Raw genomic sequence first — 16837 nt, 5'->3', positions numbered from 1 at the left:
GACCAAAACTGGAGTGTCTAAAGTTAGACTAAGTACAGATTTAGGAGTCTTACTAAATGAAGAAATCCTGACGTACGTTACTGTCTATCTTCAGCTCCCATTTAACTTAGTGGGATTTGCATTTGATCAACAGCCTAAAAGGTCAGACATCTTTTAAATAGAAACACAATCTCAATTTCAAAGACCAGGAAACTGTAGTTTAGGCTTTTAAGAGTCTTACAATGTATGGATATTATCTAAAATTGAGGAAGGGAGAGAGCATGGTAGAAACAGTTAATCTGCTTGTTTAGACTGGGTTTCTTACCAGATGTGGTAGGGGGCAGGGAGAAGGAGATACCATATTTTGCTACTTATTTTTGTCCTGAATTATTTTTTTTTTAAAATATTTAACTTGTTCCTTTTTGTTTCTTAGATTTTATTACTAGAATGTATAGCATGGTTATGGCCCAAGAAAGCAAATATCAAATATAAAAGATATTTAATACAAAAATGCACATATTTTTGAGAAAATCCCATGTCATCATCTTGTCAACAGAACTCTGTTGGAGCGTCTGTGTAACATCATGCAAACTTTGTTGACTTCTGAGGTCAGTTTTTATTTTGTCAACAGGTTGCAACATTTAAGAAGTAACTTTAACTCTGCTGTTCCTGAATCAGCAGCAGTTGTATTATGGCACATATATACATTGTATATAAACATGCCAACTTTGGATGGACTTGGCAGCTTACCAGGCCTTTATACATTTTTTTTAGTTGAAGCCTCAGGAGTGTTTTCACATGTGTGATACTATAGTATATGATATGCGGACATAGTGATATGCAATATAATTAAAATTGACTTTTTTCTATTTTAGATAGCCATAGAATTATGCCATAGAATTATATGTAGATTGACAAGAAGTGCCCATTTGAATCTAATAGTCAGCTTTTCAAATATATATGTTCCTCTAACTTTGCGAAATACTGTAAATTCACATTAAATCAGGAGACCCATAGTGATAGAACAAACAGATAAATTTGTTGAGGATAATATGTGTTATTTTTGGCAACTAACAAACAAGCTGGAGGAGTTGAAGAACAGAAGCCTCATGAGAAGCAGCAGCACGACAACAAAGACGAATGCAGCATCTTGCACCTGTGACAAGGTGGTTGCCCATCAGTGCGGGCAGCTGGCTGGGTAGCAGCTCTGCAGGAAGAGTACCAGGGAACGCTGGTGAGCAGTAAGCTGAGCTGTCAAGTTGCTCACCCTCACGGTAAGAGCAGCAAACTGCAGACTGGGCTGCGTTAGCAAGCGCGTAGCCAGCATGAAGAAGGACCTGTCTACTCGCTAGTTGTGTGACTGCATTGGAGTGGTGTTTAGCGTGGAGAAGAGTAGGCTAAGGAGGAATCTGGAGGTTCTGGCAACCTAAAGAGAGGGCTGGACTCTTCAGGCATGCACAGCAAAAAGGGAAGAGGCAATGTCACAAATAGCATCAAGTGAATTTCATAAGAGAAAATTCTTCATCATGGGAGTGGTTTTTGAGCCCTGGAACTGGTTGCACAGAGGTTGTAGAGTCTCCATCCTTCAAGACTTTCAACACTTGCTTTGGCAAAGCCCTGAGCAACCTGATTGAACTTAAAAATTAGCTCTGAGTTAAACAAATGTTTGGACCAGGTGACTTCCAACCTTTTTCTTATTTTTCTTTTTTCTCCCGTGATTGTATATCAAGCTGAAAGCAAGATTTAAGGTTTTTTTGTAGAACATTACTCGCTTCTTAATAGGAATATGTAAACTTAATGGATTTCTTTCTAGATTTCATAAACTTTTCCTTCTGAAATGCCTTTAAAATCCTTAATTTAATTAATTGCTTGAATGTTCAGCTTAATCTTCTTTATGCTGAACAAACTTAATTTTAAATTTTTGTTTGTTTTTGAAAAACAATGTTAGAAATCAACCTTATAGTTGACCCAGAGGGCCTTGGCTGACTTGCATGAACAGCTATACAAACCTTCCTGTCTGCTAATATGGTCTTGCAGGCCTCTGTAGATAGGGCAACTCTGTGGCATAATCTTTCTTTTAGGTAGAAATACTTGCCATAGGTCAGCTTTGCTGTTGTAATACGCTTTCAGTGTAACTCCATGGGATAATTCTAGGTCTTGACATGGTGCTGTTGGCTGTGTAAGGTCTGTGGGTGCTAGTCATCAGCCAAAACCGATGTCTTACCAAAGTACTTAATTTTTGTGACAATGAGATTTTATTGGAGTTATTCTGTTTCTGCTGCATGTACTGTTGTTCCTTCTGTATAAAAAGAATTTATTTTTTAAGAGAAAAATGTATTTAAAGTCTACTGATGCATTTCCAATTCAGTTATGTTTTATTATGGAATCTTCTGCTGTGACAGTAAGTAACAGTATAACACTTGAGAGCTTTTGTCTCCATAAAAAAGAGAGCTTTTCATTGAGAATTTGATGGTATAGAACCCAAAGCCAGCAACAGCTCCAAGCTTTCCATGCTCATTGTTTATTCTCTTAAGATAAATCATTTGACTTTGAGTTTGCATTAGTGACAGATTAAGCTGCCAGTGTAAACATTGTAGGATTGAGTATTTTGAAAGATGTGTGTAATTTTGTGAAGGAACTAAGCCCGCAAGTATCCGGAAGCAATGTAATGTTGCATGTGTTCAAATAATATTTTGCAATGTTCATGAGAAAAGGAAGTAAGTATTTAGAAAAGTATTGGTGAAATGGTAACAGTTTATGATTCTTAACTTTTGTTTACTGAAAATAATTCTTGACGCATGGAGCTTTTACTGGAATTTACATGAAAAGTTGATCCTGGAAGTAGGAGACACACACTTGTGTTACTGCACAGTCAAAAAATGCCATTATTTATATTTGGGTAACCTTTGAATTTACTTTTGACAGTAGAATTGGGCTAGAGTGAAAATATTTTAAGTCTCCAAGTTTGAGGTCTATTCATGAAACTCTAGGCATCATGAGTTTTTAAAAGAAATAATAAGTAGTTCTCAGTTTCCTGCAACTTAGGTCCATTTATTAAAAATGGAACCCATAAAATTTAAATTTGAATTTGTGATGTTCACTACCATTCTTTAAACTGCTTTTTCTTTCTTAGTCCTCACTGTCAAATTATCATTGTCTTTGTTAACACTGGGGGGATGATGACACCAATTTTGAGCATAGGTCCATCCTGGATGCTAAACCTTCATAAAAAGGGAGGGGCCAACCACTGTTTATTTGACAAAACCAGCCTGGGTTCAGCCAACCTGAACATACAACCTGGAGAAATGAATTCATAGTAAAATGTATTTGTGGCAGCACTACTGAATGCTAGTTATTTCTTCTCATTTTTTTTCTTTTTTTTTTTTCTCCACATGTAGACCCTGCAGACTTCTTGGTCGGTTCAGTTCTCCTAGAACTTTAATTAGCAACACGTTATGCACAGAAAATTTGATGAAAGCAACTTAATAAAATAAAATTTAAAAAAGTATCCTTCCCTAACATAAATATCCTTTGCGGCATTGAAAATTTATGCAGCTTGGCATACATCTTGGTCTTGCTAGAGAGCTAAGTAGAAAGTTCTGTTCCCTATTGCTTAGATGTTAGGTTTGTTAGATCTTTGTCTCTTCTTGTCTGTAAAGGTCTAACGCATCCTTGGTTAACACTGATGTGCTTATGTAGCATGAAACACATGTTCCTTAACTAATTCAGATTTTTGAAGATACTCTGTACTAATTTGTACGCTGAAGAAATAATTCTCATACTTGGATACAGATAAAAATTTTCTTGTTATGAAGACAAAGTTGATGGAAACAAACTTTAAACAAAAATATATACTGATTACATATTTGTATTAAAGAGCTTGGCAATAATGTTTGACTTGGCTACATTTAATAAAGACTTAATGGGCAAATTTAATGTTATGGAATTTTTTTGTTTAAGAAACTTGGTCAATGCGTAATCAGGTTTTACATAAACTTGGAAAATCAGATTAGTTTCATACAGATGTTAAATTCTTTCAAAGGATCACTTTTACATGTTTATGGATGACTTTGTAACAGGGCAAACTTAGTTGTGTTCTAACTGAAATAAAGTTTTTGTACTTTCTGGTATGAAAGGATAGTGCCAGAGGTGAAAGATGGTGAACAATGAGCTAGGTGAGTTGTCAGATACAGATGGTGAAAAGCAGATTTTAGCTTTCTCTAAATTATTGCATTAGATGTGTTTAGCTGTCATTCTAACAGAATGATAAATTTAGCTGTAGCACAGTAATTCGGCAATGCAGCTGACAACATTTGTTAAAGATTGATGTCTTCTTTAAAGTAGTTTTGAATTAGACTATTTAGTGCAGGTGCTTTGAAACTGTGATTTATGGTTTCTTTTATCCACTTATCCATTTAATCTATTAAAAATTAGTTGTTGGTTCAGAATGTTTAACATAATGAATTGAAAGCCGTTTTTTTCTTTGTGTCCTACTGAAAAATTTGACCAGACCATTTTGTTCATTTTCCTGGGAAATTTGAATTAGTTCAGAATATGTTTTGTTTCATGTTAATTCTGAACTTAGATTTCTGGTTTTGTCTGAGGCTACTACATCATTAAAACAGCCGCTCTTCCTTCACAGGCTTATGAAGAGTACACCAGCAAACTAGATGCTCTACAGCAGAGAGAACAGCAGTTATTGGAATCCATGGGGAATGGAATGGATTTCTCTGTCTCCAGTTCAGCTTCAACAGACACAGTTGCATCATCTTCCTCCTCTAGCCTCTCTGTAGCACCTTCATCCCTTTCGGTTTATCAAAACCCTGCTGATATGTCACGGAATAACCCGAAGTCTCCACAGAAGCCTATTGTTAGAGTCTTCCTGCCTAACAAGCAAAGGACTGTGGTGAGTCAGTTTCTATTCACATACTTGTAACCTCAATATTTCCTGTATCTCTCTCCCTCTGTATGCAAAAGTTAATTTAGGAGTTGAAAAAATACCTGTGTGGAGGTCAACAGGGTGGCATGATCACTATTTGTGCTCTGCCGCACTCAGCTTTGATACGTTGAGTGTTTTCAACAGGATTAACACAAAGATGTCCATTATAGCAATAATAGAGAATACAAAAAGTTCATGAGTTTTATAACAATGAAGATACCTCAAGAAATATTTTTCTTGAGTCAGTTTTCTTAGATGATGAGTAATCTAGCATTTTACAATCATTAGGAGGGGGCAGGAAGCTGTGTTTCTTGTATTATACAAAATTATTGATTAGTTTAACAGAACAAGATTGGGGAAGGTAAGCGTTTTCCATGTTGTCAAAGTTACTAGCAGCAGTTAATGCTTTAGAGCAAGTAGCAGCCTTCTGCAGCTAGGGAGGGCTGCAGAGAATTGCTTGGGTTTGGGGTTTTTTTTCCCTTTTCTTCCCCACTCACTGCAGTGAGTGTTTCATGTTCGGACCCTGACGCTGTTAGGCCCTGTGTAGAGAACTGGCTAGGGGAGGGACATGGTTGCTGTTGGGAGGAGCAAGAAGTGTTGCCTGCAAACTACTCAAAAAGTAGTGTTTATCAGTTTTGGCAGTTATAGTGATTCCTGGAGTCATGGAAGAAGAGTTAACTTTTTGCTGGCTGTTTAATTGTCTGTTATAGGCAGAATTTTTTTGTCAGTTAAAAGCTGCCAACTGAAGAGCCTTGATATGTGCTTTAGAATAATACACTGCAAATTGTGGTACATGAAATTACTGACAAGCCATAGTCTAGGCTCTGTTTTGCAAGGCAGTGCATGCTCCTCACTTGGAAGGGGAGCTGTGGTTCCAGCAAAAATGGGAAATAAATGCATAGCACAGCCAGTGTCCCTGTGAAACCAATGCTTTTCGTAACAGTCGGTCAGGTATTGGCTGTCACTGCACTGTGACTGCCTCTGGAAATTGAATTGCTGACAAAGAGAAGAAAACATAAACTGAGTAGTGCTGGGCACTGGGACGTGTTCTTTCACTTCCTCTGCTGCCTGCCTTCCACCCCCCCCCTAACAAAAGAGAACGTAAGACTTATAGTGAGAACAATAGATTAGAGGCCAGTTGTGTTCACCTGATTTTTTAAAAATATTGCTTAATTATTAAAGATACCGCTAAAGATTGAAAGCACTCTTTGGGTTTCAACCTAGAGAATGGGGGTTTAATGTAAACTATGATCACTGTGCAGATGTACAGTGTTAAGCAAGGTGACTTTGTCTGCCAGTGAGGTGTGGCTAGGCACATCGAACTGCCCACATTGTGAAGTTTGGAGAGACGGTAACTGGATTTTGGAGAGACTCTGTTTTCCTTATGCATTCTGTCCCACGCTGTGTGGCTATTGTAGCCATAGCCCCTGTGATGGGCCTGTCCCACAAGCTGGTTTTGTTTCTTTCCTACAATGGGCCACAGTATATCGCTTCCTGCATTGTTCTGTTGCATTTCCTTTTCTGTCTCTCCTGTGTATTATCTCATCCTATTCTCTAAGCCATATAATATATTTCTACTCTTATTCTTTTCTCCTCATCTGCAGTATTCCTCTTCTGCTCCTTTCCCTCTCTTCTTTTTTCACCTCTTCCTCAATCCATTTATCAGAGGTGCGGTAAGGCTTTTCTCAAGTCTGAGCTCTGTTTTGCTTTTGAAGGAATCATTTTATATAAAGAATAGTTTAGAATTATGAAATATACTACATCAAACTTTTAGGCAAGAATGAATTATTATTTTTTTTTAATGTTCGAATGTGTGTATTTCACCAAGTTTAAGTTCTTTCTGAATATGCAAATCTGATTACAAGCTAGGAAAAAGAGGCAACTGAATTTCAGTGTGAATCAGATGATACAATTTTGGGCTCATCTGAGACATGGTTTTGTGCATGTTGCTGTTCTATTCTAATCAAAGTAAACCAGATTGTCTTCAACCAGTGCATCTTTAAGTTCTTAACTAACAGTAATAGATCAGCGTGGTATGGTCAAAAGCATGCGTGAGACTGTGTGCTTTCCTGGACTAGTATTTCTTCTCACTTTTATCCCTAGGAATGTTGTAATTCTGTGGTATCAGTCATGCTCATTAGGAGCTTGCAGATTTAACCGGAGAGATTAAGTTCAAGAGTGCCAGCTTGTCTGTTGCCATGTCCCACAAGTTAACTTTCTAGCTTGAGGACGTGCTGTGATTTCATGAGGGAATTGTAGCGCTTAGCAGTAATACTTAGTGACTGGTGGCAAGGCAAGAGGAGTTTCTTCCAGCACTGAATCTAGATGCTTCTTCCTGGCTATAGGAGGCAAATGTCGTTTAAGTTGGGTGCAGTCAGGGAAAGGCTCTCGCTCCTGTCCGCAGCTGGACATTTGCCTCAGGAAAATCTATAGTCTTGTGCTGTGGTAATTAAAAAGTGGTACAAACAAAAGAGTGGGAGACAAGCTAGTGGTGGAGGGAAGATGCAAGTCTCTTCAGTCTGAAATCCGGTGTGTGTCTGTAGATGCACTTACATAAAGGAACAAACAGATCATAGAATCTTAATGGTGGAGAAGACCTCTAAGATCATCAAGTCCAACCGTCGACCCAACACCACCATGTCTACTAAACCATGTCCCAAAGTGTCTATGCGTTTTTTGAATGCCTCTGGGGATGGTGACTCCACCACCTCTCTGGGCAGCCTGTTCCAATGCCTGACCACTCTTTTGGTGAAGAAATTTTTCCTAATATCCAATCTAAACCTCCCCTGGTGCAACTTGAGGCCCTTTCCTCTTGTCCTTTTGCTAGTTACTTGGGAGAAGAGACCAACACCCACCTGGCTACAACCTCCTTTTAAGGCAGTTGTAGAGAACAATAAGGTCTCCCCTCAGCCTCCTCTTCTCCAGGCTAAACAACCCCAGTTCCCTCAGCTGCTCCTCATAAGACTTGTGCTGCAGTCCCTTGACCAGGTTTGTTGCCCTTCTTTGGACATGCTCCAGCACCTCAATGGCCTTCTTGTAGTGAGGGGCCCAGAGCTGAACACAGTATTCTAGGTGTGACCTCACCAGTGCTGAGTACAGGGGGATGATCACTTCCCTAGTCCTGCTGGCCACCCTATTCCCGATACAAGCCAGGATGCTGTTGGCCACCTGGGCACACTGCTGGCTCAAATGCCGCAGGTGCAGGGAGGCATGAACTACACATATGGGATTGCTGGCTGGAAGCACAGGTTGACAGGATTTGGCTTCATATGCTGTATAGCAAGGTGGAGGTCAGCTCCAGTTCTGCTAGGAGATCCGGTTCTGGTTGAACTTACTATTCTAAATAAGTAATTGGAAATACATATTCAGGTCTGGTCAGCAGATACTGCAAATTAATGGTTCAGCTTTGACTCAGGGAGAGAGCTGACTTCTCTTTACTTCAGTTTTACACACTGCTTGGATCTAGTTGCATTACTAAGTTGAACTTTTTTTTAATAGACCTAATAAATTATCTCTGGTTTAGAGCTGGGAAATGGTGCTTATAGGAACTCTGAGTGTTGAGGTTATCGGCCTTGGAGCTGAAGTTCATTTCTCTGAAACTTGAAACAGTGCTCGTGTTATTAAGAAAATCAGGAATTTCTTGTATGGCGACTCTTAGTGTAGTTACTCTGTTTTCAATATTTATTGATCCTACATGTATTCTTTTGAAAACTAAGGAAATTCCAGAAGCAAACCCAGTTCAGAAGGAATTGGATATCACAATAATGTTTTCAGTCTCTACCTTCAACCACAGACCTACTTCAGGAAGAGAGAAATCTTGTCGGATCCTAAGGGAGTCTTTGTTTATTTTTATCTGGGAATGCAATGTCAGTCTTCAACTGACTTAAAGTGCCTGGAATTAAGTTGATGATGGAGAGCCAATATCCTTATTTATCTTTGATCATACTCTGAAGCAGTCCCAAGTACTACAACATCTTTCTGCTATTTGTTTAGAGCTGTTAAAATGCGGGGGGAGGGGGAAGGGATATGCTTACCTTTTTGACTAGCAACTACCTTGTTACTTGAGTTGCTACGTTTTTTATTAGTAGTATTGTTTGTGTGTAGGATCAAATAAATACATCTGTTTGAGTTGGGTCCAATTAGAGATATAATGTGAGGAAACTAATGCGGTACAAAGAAATGAGACTGTGTTGATCAGTGTAATTGACTTTGGTGCATAGGTAGCATAGCTGATGTCAAGTTTCCTTGTATGTGTCAAGTGAGTGTTGGACAAAGTTCTGTCCTAATGTAGGAAAAGGTGTGAAGGTCCTTCCTTGAATGCCTAGCCAGTAAGTGGCAGAGCCTACTGCTGCTGGTCAATTAGCAGTTGAAGTCAGCATCTTGATTCAGCTGGTGACACAGCAGGGTTAGAATGTAACTTTTTTTGAAAGCAAAACCAAGTAGCTGGCTTGGTTAGTTGGAGGGGAGTCAATTAATAGGTAGTGTCAGAAAGAGAAGATTGTTTTCTTCTGCAGTTGGACTGGGAAGGGAAGAAGAGAAGTTTCCTTCTCTGAACAACCTCCTAGAAAAAACAGCAGATTGCTTGCTGTTCTCTAGTGGGGAAAAAAATACTTATCCCCAGTAATGCAGAGAGATAAATATCTGAAATACATATACTTTCTTCTTCCTCAGTGGCATGGTTCAACTGGCAAGTTAAATGTCCTTTGGAGAAGCATTTTGCGTAGATGTGACCAGGATAAGTCTGTGCGTGTGAATTTTTGTTTTGTTCTAGGCCAGAGAAAAGGATGGTGAAATAAAAAAAAGTGCAGGATGGTAAAAGTCAACCTGACATGGTCAGTTGTTTTGTAGAACAAATTGATGAGGCTTATCCAAACTGTGGGTGGGAAAATTTAGGGAAAAATTAGTTTAAAGCTTGTTTGGGTTAGGAATCTAAACGGCTGTGGAGTGTATAGTGACAAAACCCCTAATTAAGGGAGAGCTTTTGGATAGGAGAGGGAGGTAAGAACTCTGACTTTGAGCTGGCTGCTGGAAGTCTGAGAGATTGTTAGATGCTGAGACTTGGTTTTGGTAGAAGGGAGGTAGTTTTGAATGGGAAGTGGATAATAGTGTGTCGGCATAAAAGCATAGGTTTTATTTACCGGTGAGATTTCTGAGAGAATGTGTGGAGCCCGAAGACAATACAGGCCTGTGGGATCCTTAGATAATTGTGTTGTGGATTAGGAATTTTTTTTTTCCAAATTATATGATTCTATGATTGAAGGTGCAAGCAGAGGGAGAAAAACAGAAGACAACACTCATAAAAATGAAAGGAAGGAGACGCGTAGCTGGTTGTTGGGGAGGGGTAGTAATTCAAGGAGAATGAAGATTAACACTTGATCCAGAGGTATGGGAAGAAGTCATTAAGGATCTCAGCAGGGTAACTTCAGTTTAATGTAAGAGGCAGAAGACAGTGGAAAAAGTTTAAAATGAACTGAAGATGACTAGTTCTAGGCAATGAGCATAAACAGCTTTATATTAGTGTAAAGATTACAGGGATATCGTATTTGCATATAGGACAAGATTTAAGCATTTTGGGGGGATTGTTTCCAGTTATGTGATTTTTATTTTTTTCTTTAAGGTTTGGGGGTTGGTTGTTTTTTGAGCACCTGGGTGAAGTACTTTTTGCATGGTTTTGGAACTGCCATTTTTAAACTGGACTGTTCCAATTTTTGCCTTCCTCTGTAAAAGCTGACAAAATAGCTACAATTATTTAGGAATTTCACCTATTAGATTGCTTGGTTAGTGTAGACCTTAAGACATTAGTAAGACTTTTTAGACAGGTTTCCTGTGGCACATCAGTTGTGGCTGGTCCCTTGCAGGAAAGTGTTCCAAGACCTTGAATGGAATAAATGTTTTGTGGATGTATCTGGAGTATCGCTCTGTCACAATGAAAGAGTAAAAGAATAGGGCAGGCATGTGTATTTTCCCTATGTCATCTTCCAAATTTGAGCTATTTGTCACTTGAGAATTTCATGAGTTTAAGCATTTTCTATTTGGAAACCCTCCGTCCAGTATCCACTAAACCCACACTATGGATACTAGAAATTTGTGTCTTGTGGTAAGGAATTCCACAGGCATGGTTATATGTGGTGTGAGTAATCATATTCTGTGTTGGTCTTTAAATCTGCCACATGCTGTTCCTCTCTATATTGGAGGAAATAAAGGCTTCTGAGAAAAGCCATTTAATATAAGGCCTGGTACAAAATCAAATAGCTAAAACTAGTAATAACTGTGCAGAGGGACAATATTAGGAGGTTTCTGATGTTGTAGTGAAGTCTAGTAGGAAAGAAGAGAATGTGGTAGGGGAGCTTCTAACTCAAGTACTTGATGAACAGCATCATATAACTTGCTTATATTAGCAGCCCTGAATGATTTTGATTACCCAAGAAATCTCTTCCAGCCAAGTACTTGCAGTGAGGGAAGAAACAATCTGAAAGCAGATGAGCAGTCCTGAATGATGGTATGCTGGAGTGTGGAAAGTTAGAAAAAAAATTGTGTTTAGGTGTAAGAAATGATGGGCAGTTAAAAGACATCAGGTGGTGATGGTTCTTGCTCTGAAACTGTATGTAGCCTGTTGCTGTCTGCCACACACTGCTAGGTTTGCTTTGTGTCTTCTGGCCTTCTTGGTGGAGTGGCTGTAAGAGTGGTAAGGAATCCCTGCTGCTCTGATCAGTGAGTTTACAGAGGGTCCTCCTGCAGATCCAGTGCCTGCTCTCTTTCTGTGAGCGTGAACAAGGAGTAGATTTGGTCACTCTGAATTTCATTTCTGTCCATAGTGATCTGAGTAGTTACAGTGAAACTGGGGGGGGGGAAAACCCCCCAAAAACCCAAACAAACAAAAAACCCCCGAAAGACAAGAGTTAGCAGATGCTGTTCCTGCTTTGGGAAAGCTTGGTGGCCTCCAAGTACTTTAGCTGTGTGTTTTCACCCGCCATGAGTTCTGAAAACTTCCTATGGCAGCTTCTAAACCAAAAGTAACACTTTGGTTAGAAAAAAAGGTTCCCTTCCTTCTATGTTCAACTATAGAAGCTTGTGTGGTTTTTGGTTGTTCTTTGTTTTGCTTTTTTTGAAGTTTAAGAGTAATTAGAGGTGATTTGTGCAAAAACTCAGCGTGAATTTGGGCCACTAAAGCTCCCTTCCATTTTGTAATGTTTGTATCCTTCGTGTAGGTGCCATAGTTACATATGTATTAGAAAGTTAATGAAAGTTCTCAAAATGCAAATGTGAGACTGCATTTTTAAAAGGGAGAATTTGTATTTGTGAGATCTGCAGAAACTAAACAGGATTGTGAATGCTGTGCATAGGGACAGCTCTTATTTTAGGTTTCTCACTAATGTCACACCTTGGTTAATTAGTACATCTGCCTTTTAATTAGACAAGCAATCATGTGGTCTTCTGTACTCATGAAGGCTGGAAGAATCAGATACTTCTTACCTTACCTAAACTCTTAGCATAAATTAATTCATCACGCACGCATAACTGGGATCCTTCAAATGTTCTGTTTTTAAAAATGATACTAGATGTGTTTCTTTTGACTTAAGATTTGCATCTTGCTTTCTGCAGTTTATGCTGTGAGTTTGTGCCTCAAGCTTACCAAGTACTGAGCACTGGGTTTCTACAGGCATTCAAGCTGTCCTACCGGTTTCACCTGTCAAGTATAAGGAAAATTCAGAGAAGGGATGTTGAGGCAGCTGAATAAACTAGTTTCTTGCTTTTAACTACCTGATTTAACATGATTAGTTTTTTCTAATCAAAACCAATTAAATTCTTGTGTCATAACAATCGTGCAGCAGAAATGGAGTTTGTTTGTAGCCTATGCCAATGGATGCTTGCTGAATGTATCTGAATGTTTTGGAATTTTATGCATCATATGAACAGACTGGTAGAATGAAGTTCCAGTAAACTTTGCTTGATACATTTATTTATATATTTATTAAATATTTGTATTGTCAAGGAGAACTATTGGCCTACCTATCCTGTTGTTGAAAGGCAAAATCAAATTAGAGACTAAATTACCAGTTCTCATTGGGAATAAATTTAACCATGAAAGACCTCTTCTAGGCTGTCAGTAAGCAAACAAAATGTTGCTACATCAGAGGAGTTGTACAATGAAATAGATTTTACAGCTACCACGAGTAAGTCCTTCATGCCTTGGAAAGCCGAAGAATGTGTCTTTGGGAGGTGTTTAGTGAAGCAAGGTGAGCAGCAGTGTTACAGCAGACTGTACTGGGGGTCTGGCTTGAGCAGAGTTAATTTTGTTCACAGCAACTCATATAGTGCTGCGTTTTAGTCTGGTGACCAAAACGGTGCTGATAACACAGCAGCGTGGTAGCTCTTGCTGAGCAGTGCTTGCACAGGGTCAAGGCCTTCCCTGTTTCCCAGTGCTTCTCCCAGCAAGTAGGCTGGGGAGGGGGCACAGTGGGGACAGCTGACCCCAGCTGAGTGAAGGGATATTCCATGCCATATAGCATCATCCTCCGCAATAAAATGGAGGGGAGTTTTTTCCAAAGCTTGGGGATTTGCTGGGCATCAATCTGCTGGTGGTGAGTGATTGCTTCTGCATCACTAGGAATTTTTTTTCCCTTCTTTTTTTTTCCCCTTCATTTCTTAAATTGTCTTTATCTCGACCCGGGAGTTTTCTTGCTTTTGTTCTTCCAATTCTCTTCCCCTGTCCTGCTGGCGGCGGAGTGAGCAAGCAGCTGGGTGGTGCTCAGCTACTTGCTGGGGTTAACCCACCACCCAGGTTAAACTCAATGTTGGATGAATTGGTGTTGAAAGGAGAATAATTTAATCTACTTCAGTTTTATTGACACAGAGTCTTAAATTGCAAAGTCAAACAATATTGAAAACTTGCATTATAAAATTGATGGCTTGTCATCTGGAATGCCTCGCGCAGCATTGATCACTGCTTTTTAAGAGTATTCCTCAAATAAGGAGAGCTTAGTGATTTCTTACTTCAAGAGATGGAAAGTCTGTCTGTTGAAAGTAATGATTGATAGAGGAAAATATTGTTTGGTGTGTGTTTCCTTTACCTCATGATGTGCTAGGCAGGCACTCGATGAAATGGAATGCAAGTCACAAATTTGAAAATAATCAGAAGAAATATTTTAATTCCATATCTAGTAAGCCATACGTAAATTCATGGCTGCTTTTGTTGTTTAAGCAAACTAACCAATCAAAGCTTTAATATTTGTTGAGAATGTGTATACTACCTGGAAATGAAAGTATCCATTAGGTTTTAGGATCAATTGCAACAGCTTAGAGAGGGATGTGAATTCTAGCCCTTCTGCAGTACGGTTTCTTGCTCTGCTGCCTTTAAAGCATTTGGAGTGTGACCATCTTGAGACAGGATGCTACACAGGTGGACTCTGGGTCTGACCTGTTAGATTTATTTAAACTATTTTGTAACTTAAATTTCTAATGCGTTTGGGTTTTGGTTTGGAGAGCAGCCAGCTGACTCTTTCATCACTTGAACACAAACCTCAAAGTCCTGGGTTTTGATTCCCATATAGTGGTGATGAATACTTTTCTAGATGAACATTTCTCTCAAGTCTGAAGTCTAAAGCCGTATTTTCCAAACTTTTTTTTTATTAATAGGTCACTGTTGTGTCATCTTCACAACTTCTGGCACTGGTATTCACCCTAACTAAAATTTTAAGATGGTGATCTCACTGTCTGCCATCACCTCACAAATGATCAGTGCTTTTCCGAACACAGTTTGGGAGCTGTCCCTCCAAAGCTTGAAAAATATAACAGGGAGGCTGCTGTTGACTGGGCACAGCAGGTTTGATCCAGTGTGGTTTAGTGATGGTATACTCTTGAGCAAATATTTCTGTATTGACATAAGTCAGACCATTGTGTTCTACAAATGGGTACCCCTTACTTGCATTGGAGATGCGAGTTGGTGCTGGTAACTGATGTCTTTGCAAATTAAATGGGATGCATTTGATGGAATGGTAACAGCTTTGTAAACTGCGTAAACTCTGTTCAACTTCCCTTGGAAACAAGATGTAGTGCAATGGAATTGTCTTACTGATGTGCTACGTTTAGAATGTATATTCTTAAATGCTGCTTTCTTCTGGAAGTTGGTCGGAGCATCATGCCCTAAAATCCAGAAGAGCTGTGTCTGAAAGCAGTGTTCTTCATGTTATAGAGAACGTGATGATGTTCAGTATCATCTTATGTCCTCTTCTTCATGTTATAGAGGATGGGATGTTCAGTATCATCTTAGATCCTCTTTGCCACAAAGGGTTTAATTTTATTTGTTAGTGCTGTAAGAGGTAGCTGATTTGGTTAAACATTTGTCCTTCATACCTAAGATGAGAAACTAAATGTGGATCTTGGGTTTTCTGATAAAAATCCAAACACAACACATGGGAAGGCAAAACCAGTTATTTGGCGAAAAGATAGCTTAGCTTATTTGTCTCCAACAGATTCTGTGAGCATGTTGCTGGAATTTTTTTAGTCATGTAGGTATCGGGGGGGGGGGAAGTGTGATCTTTCAGGGTGTATGTGTTGAGATAACTAAATCAGTACTTTGAAGTGATATTTCAAAATCCATGCTACTTGGAATATTCTTGTTATTGTACCCAGTATTCTGTTTAACTGTTTGGAGTTTTTCTGAAGCCTTAAAGCACGTTACATGTTTCTTACATAAATACATAAAACTTCGCTAAAGTGAGCCGATTTACAGTTGTAGACTAAGGGGAAAAATGGAACCAACTAACAAGTTTGGAGAAGTATAATGTGAGTTATTCAGAGCTGTCCAGCCTCTCCACTTTCAGAGAATACCTTTACATTGATTTTGAAGTGCTTGTCAGTCTCTTTATTGCTGTAAAATATTGGAAACTGCATTGGTGTAAGGAAGCATTTTTAACTTACTGAGGCTATGCCTGTTTCTGCTCTCATGTTAGAAAAATGATGTAAGAGTTATTTAAGGATGTAGCCCTGAATTTCTTACTGAATCGGGAATGACCTGGTTTACAGAAATAAATGATTTATTATGCATTGCTTAAATGCTTATGGCTGCAGTACTAAATATATATCAGCAATTTTGTTATGAATACTTACTGTCCATAGAAATAGTTTACGTGAATAAAAGAAATGAGAAAATTAAGTGCTATGGTTCTGTTTAATCTGTCTAGGTAGTAACACTCTGCTTTGACAATTTTTGGAATAACTTTCATTTGTTTGCAAATGTGAAGTCCCAAGGAAAGTTGACCATGTGTTTTCCTGAGTCACTACTTGCCTGATTCAAGATGCACAAGTAAATTACTTTCTCTGGTGTATTACTACATCTGGCAGTCTGTATTGGCAGGTTCTGCACTATTCTTTAGTATTTTATAGGCCATAGTCTTTCATGCTCTTTGCATTTGAAAATTGTTTGCTGACTCAACTTTCAAATTGTTATAAAAACCTAAACCATTTCTGATCAAGAAGTCTTAGGTATATGAGTAACCTAAAAAGAAAACCCTTAGCAATCAAAATTTGGAAACAGATCCACTAATTCAGTAGCATGAATTTCTAGGTGGTAACTGTTGTGAAACATATTTAGATTCTCTTGGCTACAAGACAGAGGAATCAAAAGGTAACAGGTAGACGTGGACAAAATGAGTTTGAAATAATATTAAGTATTCTTTGTTTCAATCAAATGCAAACTTTGTTCAATTTACTGTATTACAGTCTTAAGGGTGCATATTTTGGAGCAGATCAGAAATTTTCTCACAGGGAACCCATTTTGTCAAAAAATGCTGATGTGATTAAGTTAAAATGCTCTGTGGGAATCCTGTCAAAACTCTTGATGGAATTCATAAACCCACTTTGGTGCCTGCCTGCCTGCTGTGCTGGAGCTGCCCCCCTGGCAGGTGGCCCGGGGGCTCC

The 16837-nt window shown here is 38.8% G+C and overlaps 1 protein-coding gene across 1 annotated transcript in view; it reads left to right on the top strand.

The window, feature by feature from the left end:
• BRAF (B-Raf proto-oncogene, serine/threonine kinase) overlaps positions 1 to 16837 on the top strand; it is an 88787-nt gene that overhangs the window by 22305 nt on the left and 49645 nt on the right. Inside the window, exon 3 of the mRNA XM_075755461.1 lies at positions 4622 to 4885. Within this exon, the coding sequence (XP_075611576.1) occupies positions 4622 to 4885 (264 nt within the window). The remainder of the gene's footprint in view (positions 1 to 4621; positions 4886 to 16837) is intronic.

This window comes from Balearica regulorum, chromosome 1 (genome assembly GCF_011004875.1).
Source record: "Balearica regulorum gibbericeps isolate bBalReg1 chromosome 1, bBalReg1.pri, whole genome shotgun sequence".
In the NCBI taxonomy this organism is placed as follows: Eukaryota; Metazoa; Chordata; class Aves; order Gruiformes; family Gruidae; genus Balearica; species Balearica regulorum.
Note: the sequence above shows the minus strand (reverse complement) of the source record. Positions and strands in the feature narration are given on the sequence as shown.